The sequence below is a fragment of the Chiloscyllium plagiosum genome, chromosome 30 (genome assembly GCF_004010195.1).
Source record: "Chiloscyllium plagiosum isolate BGI_BamShark_2017 chromosome 30, ASM401019v2, whole genome shotgun sequence".
NCBI lineage: Eukaryota > Metazoa > Chordata > Chondrichthyes > Orectolobiformes > Hemiscylliidae > Chiloscyllium > Chiloscyllium plagiosum.
Window position 1 is genome coordinate 42,389,579 of NC_057739.1, and position 8,449 is coordinate 42,398,027.

Consider the following 8,449-nt stretch of genomic DNA (forward strand, 5'->3'; position numbering starts at 1 on the left):
CCCCACCAAAACCTCCCCCATTTCCCCCGATCACGCCCCTTATCCCCCTTTTACTACAGCTGCCAAGCTCCCACAATCTCTTGGTTCCTCCTCCCATCTTGAACCAAGCCAAAGGAGCCGAGAGCAACGTGCATTGTCCCTGCTAAGGATTTGACAGCTTCAAGACAGAGATGAGGAGGAATTACTTCTCTCAAGGGGCTGAATGGCTTCGTCCTGCTCCTGGTTCTTGAGTTCTCATGTTCAAATGTAATCAATCCCTTAGAGTCAGTTTAGCTGTCAAATGGAACTTGCACAAAATTACTCATAGCCTATGGGCATACTGAATGAACAAAGAGTTAAACACTGTGGTAATATTAAGGAAAATAAAATGGTTAGACTATCAGTTTCATAATTTCAATTACTGCAAATGGTACAAAATGTATTTTATTAAGTGCATCTGTGAAGGGCTGTAAACTCACAAACTGTCTTGATTTATCTCATAAATGTAGGGTTTCCCAGGAGACATCGGGCTTCCAGGGCAAAATGGTCCAGAAGGCCCCAAGGTGAGTCCCTTTCCAATCAGGCATGCCGTCGGCCAACTAAAGCAGCCAATTGAAGGCTTTGCCACAGGGTTTGTTTTCCAGAAGATTGCCCCTGTCCAAACGATGCTGCTTGTGTTTTTCTTTGTGTCGTTGCTCCAGTTGTTTTAAAAAAAATTTCTGGAAGGCTTTGTGAGGTAGCTGGGAGGTCAGGCCAGCTGTGGAGGCCCATGGCAATAATTAGGACCTCGGGTTGCTGGCTAACTTTAAGAGACAGTTTCTATGTCTGATATTGTCTTTTTTAAAATTCTTTCCCAGGGAAAACCAGGAGCACGAGGCCTACCTGGGCCACAGGGCCAGCCTGGTCTAGAGGTAAGTACTGAGGGAAAGGGTTCCTCTACGATATATACGAACTGGACATTACCTTTTCTCGTAGAGCAACGGTTCAAGTGAAGCCCGGCCTACTCCTTCAGGGAGGGGGCTCAAAAATCCCAAGGCCAAGATTCCGAAGGAGCACAGTAGGGGCAGGGGTGTGGGGGTGTTCTCCCCAATGTTCCTGGGGCCTCCCCAATTTCTCCCTCAATTATTATGGCTGAAACATTATTGGGTCATTTGTTCAAATGGCTGTTTGTGGGATCCTGCTGTGCGCAGTTTGGCCAACCTTTCTTCCCACACTACAGCAGTGGTCTCACTTCAATCAATATTTCATTGGGCATGGAGCACTTTCACACGTCTTTCAGGTGGAGGAAGGTGCTATACAAATGCAAGTTGTTGTTTTATGTCTTTAGCAGCAGCGATGGTACACCAGAGAAAAACTGTGAAACTCTCTGAGTTGTCCTGAGTCTGTGGAAGGTGCCATGTAGAAGCAAACGGATTTCTAGTGAGTGAAAAAGAGGTGAAGATCTATTGAACTCAATCTAAAATCAAATAGTTAAATAGCTAAATTGAAAAGTGGGCTTAAAATCTACATAGACAGACAAAAAAGGACTGCAATGCTGAAAATCAGAAACTGCTAGTAAAACTCAGCAGGTCTGGCAGCATCTGTGGACTGAAAGCAGAGTTAATGTTTTGGAGTCAGTGACCTTCCTCTGCTTTCTCTCCACAGATGCTGCCAGACCTGCTGAGATTTTCCTCCAATTTCTGATGTTGTTTCTTAACATTCACTTCCCTTGCAACGACAGAGTACGGGGCGAAGGTTTGAAAGGGAGACCGCAAACTGGACGGAGAGGTTTAAGCTCTCCATTCACTGCCAGCCTGCTTTAAAGCCTTAGCAAGATGTCAGCACCTTAAACAGAACTTCCAAAATTTACTGAGGTGAACTTCAGTGAAGAATTAAGAGTGTTGAAATACAGGCTGTGTTTACCTTGCTGTGCAGAGTGCTCAGTTGTATGTTGTATCATCAAACATTTCAACACAAAACATATCCACAACATGGGATTGGTCAGGAACTCCAGAAACTCAACTGGACTCACTACATAAATGCAGTGGCTATAAGAGCAGATCAGAGGCTAGGAATACTGCTGCGAGTAACCTACCTCTTGACTCCCCAAAGCCTGTCCACCATCTACACGGCACAAGTCAGGAGTGTGATGGAATACTCCCACTTGCCTGGATGGGTGCAGCTCCAGCAACACTCAAGATGTTTGACACCATCCAGGTCAAAGCATCCTACTTGATTGGCACCACATCCACAAACATCCACTCCCTCCACCACCGATGCTCAGTAGCAGCAGTGTGTACTATCTACAAGATGCAGTGCAGATATTCACCAAAGATCCTCAGACAGCATTTTCCAAACCCACAACCACTTCTATCTAAAAGGACAAGGGCAGCAGATACATAGGAACACCATCCCCTTCAAGTTCCCCTGCAAACCCCACACCATCCTGACTTGGAAATATATTGCCATTCCTTCACTGTCACTGGGTCAAATCCTGCAACGGTTCAAGAAGGCAGCTCACCCCACCTTCTCAAGGGGCAACTAGGGACAGGCAATAAATGCTGGACCCAGCCAGCAACACCCACATCCCACAAGATGAATTTTTTTAAAAAAAGGAATGGGAGAATTAGGAAATTTCACAAGAACGATGGTTTTGAAGAAGCTTTTAGAAACTGCTGGTGCGACACATTCTGAACACTGAGTACAGTTTTTGTCTCCTTATATAAATGTTGTGGTTCTGTTCGCCGAGCTGGGAATTTGTGTTGCAGATATTTCATCCCCTGTCTAGGTGACATCCTCAGTGCTTGGGAGCCTCCTGTGAAGCGCTTCTGTGACGTTTCCTCCAGCATTTATAGTGATTTGTATTTGCCGCTTCCGGTTATCAGTTCCGGCTGTCCGCTGCAGTGGCCGGTATATTGGGTCCAGGTCGATGTGCTTATTGATTGAGGATCATTAGTTGTCTTCCTGTTTGTCCTATGTAGTGTTTTGTGCAGTCCTTGCATGGGATTTTTTTTTACTACTATTATAGGACAAGCCAAACAGAGAACAGCCAGGGAATTCCACAGATTCAATCAACAAGCACATCGACCTGGACCCAATATACCGGCCACTGCAGCGGACAGCTGGAACTGACAACCGGAAGTGGCAGATACAAATCACTATAAATGCAGGAGGAAACATCACAGAAGCGCTTCACAGGAGGCTCCCAAGCACTGAGGATGTCACCTAGTCAGGGGACGAAACGTCTGCAACACAAATTCCCAGCTCGGCGAACAGAACCACAACAACGAGCACCCAAGCTGCAAATCTTCTCACAAACTTTGAACCTTATGTAAATGAGCTGGAGGAGGTTCATTAGCCTGATACCTGACACAAAGGGGATGTGTTGTGAAGGAAACAGGCTCTGATTGTATCCACAGGGGTTCAGAAGAGTGGGAGGTGATGGGATTTAAGTGTGTAAGATTCTGAATGGTCTTAACAACGTGGACGTGGAAAGGACTTTTCTGCTTGTGGGCAATCCAGAACAAAGGGAGCAATGTTTGAAATGATAATGGGAATTTGAAACACAAGCACCATCTTCCTGAATGTTGAAGCAGGCTTGAAGGGCAAAAGGGGCTCCTTGTGCTCCTGTTTCTTTGGGCATGAACCATCAGCAAACTGTTCTGTTTAAATAAGAAGACCTTAAATTACAGCCATGGAGGGAAGGATATGGGGAGAGATCAGAACAAGGGGGCCTTGCTCACTTCCTAGAATACCCCTACAGTATGGAAGCAGGCCATTTGGCCCATCAAGTTCGCATCAACTCTCCAAAGAGCATTATGGCTCCAACCCCATATCTTCAATCGCTAGCCTGCACGCGATAGCATAGCCAATCCACCTTAATCTGCACATCTTTAAACTGTGGGAGGAAATTGGAGCAAGCCCACACAGACACGGGGAGAACATGCAACTCCACACAGTCACTTAAGGCTGGAATCAAACCCAGGTCCCTGACACTGTGAGGCAGTGGTGCTAGCCATTGAGCTACTGTGCTGCCCTAGGTCATAGGGAGCAGGACTGAAGGGTGTTCACTAGGGAATAAGATAAAATCTCGACAGGGTATGAAGTATAAAGGCCTGCAGTTCAGGCTTTAATAAACAGGGTGCAGCTGGATGTGAATAAGAAAAAGCTATGTGGAAGAGCACAACAAGGTGTGGGTTACAGCACAGACGGCAGAAACTTCCAGAAGATGAAGTAGATGCTCAGTGATTCACTTCTTGTGAATCAGCAGGGGACAGAGCATGTTCAGAATTGATTGATGATCGTTTTCCTGGACAGTCAGATTCAGGGGTCGAGGCTGAACAAATGTCGATTGTTTTCTCTCTCTCTGAACAACATCCAGCATAACCAAGGGTTAAAACAGCTCAGATCACAACTGGGGGTGATTCTGTCTCTCACTGTCACTCCTAGCCAACAGCTGGGTCTGATGTGAATATGGGAATAGGATCTGAGAGATTTCAAAGAAAGAATAGGAAAAATTTATGGAAAACTCTCCTTGTAAAGTACATTTGGTTTATTCAGTGTAACTTCCAAGATCAGAGATAAATCATCCCAGTTTGGATCACCAGTCAGTTCAATAGATGTGAAAAAAACCACAAGCAGACATTGAGTTTTTTTTCAATTGTAACTATGAAAGCCTAAGGAAAAAACATACTTTTCCACATTTTAGCAACCAGCTCAAGGAAATGTCTATCTCCAAAAAAAGGCAGATTTAGCACAAATAAAATCATTCTCTAATGTTTGCTTCTTAGCAAATGGAGCAGTTAGTCTCATCCACATTTTCAAATACCTCATTTACCTTTGTAACCTCCCCTGTGTCACTGCCATCAGAGATAGCTGTGCTCCTTCTAACTCTGGCCTCTCCAGCATCCCTGGTTTTACTTGTTCTGCCCTGTTAACTTACCAGGTCCAAAGCTGTGGGATTCTGTCCCTAAATCCCTCTGCCTCTCTACCTGCCCTTTAATCTATGCCCTAAAATTTATCACTTTAGTCCAGCTTTTGTTCATCAGACCTAATGTCTCCAAACCCATGGCTCAAGGGCATAGTTCATGCGAAGCTCCTTGGGATATTAGATTGCACTGAGGGTGTTATATGAATGCAAGATGTCTTTGTTGTTACTTCAAGCATTGTAACACCTCAAATAAAATGATGTTGCAGACTTGAATTCACTGATGTTGGTGAGATAGGTTTTAATAAGGCAGAGAAACAAATTAAACATGAATTCTGCATTTAAGACAGATCTCTCAGTGACGTCAAGACAGAATGGGATGTGAATGATAGTCTGCATTGGAATCAGTAAAGCACCTATCAGCAGTGATGGGAAACCTGAGGTGATCATTGCATTTCGTTCCTGCTGGAGATAATATTGCTGCAACTTAAGCACACCAGAATGTTTACTGTTCCAGAAACATCATGCCAATCAGCAGTGACCATGTGTAGAATTTGTTTCACCTTTCCTGAGTTGTGGACATTGCCAGCTGGGCCCAGTATTTATTGCCCATCCCTAGTTGCCCTTGAGAAGGTGGTGGGGAGCTGCCTTCTTGAACCGCTGCAGTCTGTGTTGTGCAATTAGGTGACGAGTGGGGGAAGCTGCTGGGGGAGCGATGGTACTATCACTGGATAATTTTCTGGGGACAAAGGTTCGAACCCCACCACAGCTGATGGTAGACCTTGAATCCAACAAAAAACTGGGATTAAGAGTCTAACGATGACCATGAACCTGTTGCTGATTGTTGGAAAAGCCCACCTGGTTCACTATTAGGGAAGAAATTCTGTTATCTTTACCTGGTCTGGCCTACATGTGACTCCAGACACACAGCAATGTGGTTGACTGTTAACTGCCCTCTGGGTAATTAGGGATGGGCAATAAATGCTGGCCAAGTCAACGACACCTGTATCATGTGATGAGTGAGAAAAATGTTCCTGGATTTTGACCTAGAGACAGTGAAAGGTGTGTCTAAATCCACCTGATAAGGGGAAAAAAACAATAAAAATAAAACCAGCGATGCTTGGGAATACATGTTCTGGTCATATTGGAGCTCTGTTTTCAGGAATCCAAGGCAAAGTGAGCCAATGTGCATCAATCACATGTTTACTCTCTGAACTTGCAGGTATTCCCATATATCTACTGCCCTTGTCCTTCTAGATGGAAGTGGTCCAAGATTTGGAAGGTGCTATCTGATGATTTTGGTGAATTTCTGCAGTGCATCTTGTAGATAGTACACACAGCTACTCCTGAATGTCAGCCGTGGAGGGAGTGGACGTTTGTGGATACGGTGCCAATCATATCCTGGATGCTTTGTCCTGGATAGTGTCGAGCTTCTTGAGTACTGTTAGAGCTGCACTCATTCAGGCAAGTGGGGAGTATTCCATCACACTCCTGACTTGTGCCGTGTAGATGGTAAACAGGCTTTGACAGGGTCAGGAGGTGACAAAATGATGGGCACCAGTTTGGTTGCAGTTCCAGGTCACACCCAGGAAGATGGGGACGTGTATCCTCATGAGTAAACCACATTATTCACTGACTGATACTTTTTATGTGATTCATTACAGGGCGATGAAGGTCGAATGGGACCACTGGGTGATCCAGGCCCTGAGGTATGTCTGTATTTTACATTAATGATAACTCATTCCTTCTAATGTTCATAAATGAATCAAAACATACTCCCGGAAGCTTAAGTAAGGATCAGATGAAGTCAGTTTTATATGATGTAAAAATATTTTTGGCACAGTGAAGCGAATGAGTGTATAAGATTAAAAAAGCATGCAGATTAATAATTTAAACAGGTTATAATGTAAGTTACCAACCTGTCAGTGATACAGTGGCACCATTGAGTAGAAGAGTGTGGATTCACAGCTGAAAGTCGTCACGGTGTCTTCCTCAGAAAATTAGCAAAATGCTCGTCATGATGGCTCAGTGGTTAGCGCTGCTGCCTCACAGCGCCAGGGACCCGGGTTCGATTCCAGCCTCGGGCGACTGTCTGTGTGGAGTTTGCACACTCCCCCCGTGTCTGCGTGGGTTTCCTCTGGGTGCTCCGGTTTCCTCCCACAGTCCAAAGATGCGCAGGTCAGGTGAATTGGCCATGCTAAATTGCCCATAGTGTTCAAGGATGTGTAGGTTAGGTGCATTAGTCAGGGGAAAATGTAAAAGTAACAGAGTAGGGGAATGGATCTGAGTGAGATTTTGTTTTGAGGGTTGGTGTGGACTTGTTGGGCCAATTGGCCAGTTTCGATACTGTAAGGATTCTATGAAATGTTAGTGAATAGGATCAGCTGCTCACACAAGGGAAAGCCTTAAACTCAGAGATAATGAGGACTGCAAATGCTGAAAAGTCAGAGTCGATAAAGTGTGGAGCTGGAAGAAGAACAGCACTTCAGGCAGCATCAGAGGAGCAGGGGAGTCAACGTTTCAGGTCGGGATCTTTCTCAGCCTTAAGCTCAGAATTTGGTAAAATCTGACTCTTTTCAATGCTGCATGGTGACAGTACATAGAACCTTATCACAATTATGTGACCATTACCAGTGTTCATAAATCTCCTAAAAATGCCAAGATAAGATACTTATTCAAGCAAGTTCAAATTGAGATTTAATTAGAACTATGGAAAAGTATTGTACATGTAGGCAAATCATCTACATGGATCTGTAATGCAATGTATTCAGTGAATTATCACACACAGTCTGAAATTTGGAATTAAAGAACCTGAGTATTGTTCATAAAGCTATGTCAGAGCTTTTCATCTTGCAATTGTTCGGACATTTAGCAAGAACTCAAATTCAAAAGGAACCCAATATTTGCGGGAGAGGAGAGTGCTGGCAAGTGGATTCCCTTTATGTTGTTCACTCAAGGAATGTTGGCTTTGCCGGCTGGGCCAGCATTTATTTTCATTTCCTAAATGGGATAGGAGAGGCCATGATGGTAGAGATTGCATGGAGAATGCAGCCATTATTGCAGATTGGCAGTTAACTGCCAGGTTTTTTTTTAGTCTAACCAGGCAAGTTGTCTCTGATCAGTCATGGTACTGCCCAGAGAAATGAACTAGTGATTGGCAGGCACTGAGTTGGTTGGGTTGAACCAAGTACAGAGTGTGAACCTGTTTCTTCATGAACAGCTTTGATAAAATGTGTCTTCTATCAGAATGACGCAATTGGAAATATTCCACAAAGCTGTCATATTCCAGTCATAACTGTAAAGCTTTAATCAATGATCATATGCATCTGTAATAATATGCTTGGTCATACAGTATGTGTGAGCGTGTGTGTGTAAGCATATGTGTGGGGGAGTATGGATGTGTAGGTGTGAGAGAGTGTGGGAGTGAGTATATGTGTGTGTGTATAGGGGTAAGTGTGTAGGTGTGTGAGAGTGTGGGGGTGGATGAGTGTGTGTGTGACAGTGTGAGAGTGGGTGTGTTTGTGAGAGGGTGTGAGAGTGTGGGGGTGGGTGTATGTCTGTGGG

The 8,449-nt window shown here is 44.5% G+C and overlaps 1 protein-coding gene across 1 annotated transcript in view; it reads left to right on the forward strand.

Moving 5' to 3' along the window:
* Positions 1-8,449, forward strand: part of col27a1b (collagen, type XXVII, alpha 1b) — a 551,847-nt gene that overhangs the window by 340,181 nt on the left and 203,217 nt on the right. Inside the window, exons 20-22 of the mRNA XM_043719710.1 lie at positions 489-542; positions 837-890; positions 6,550-6,594. Of these exons, the coding sequence (XP_043575645.1) occupies positions 489-542; positions 837-890; positions 6,550-6,594 (153 nt within the window). The remainder of the gene's footprint in view (positions 1-488; positions 543-836; positions 891-6,549; positions 6,595-8,449) is intronic.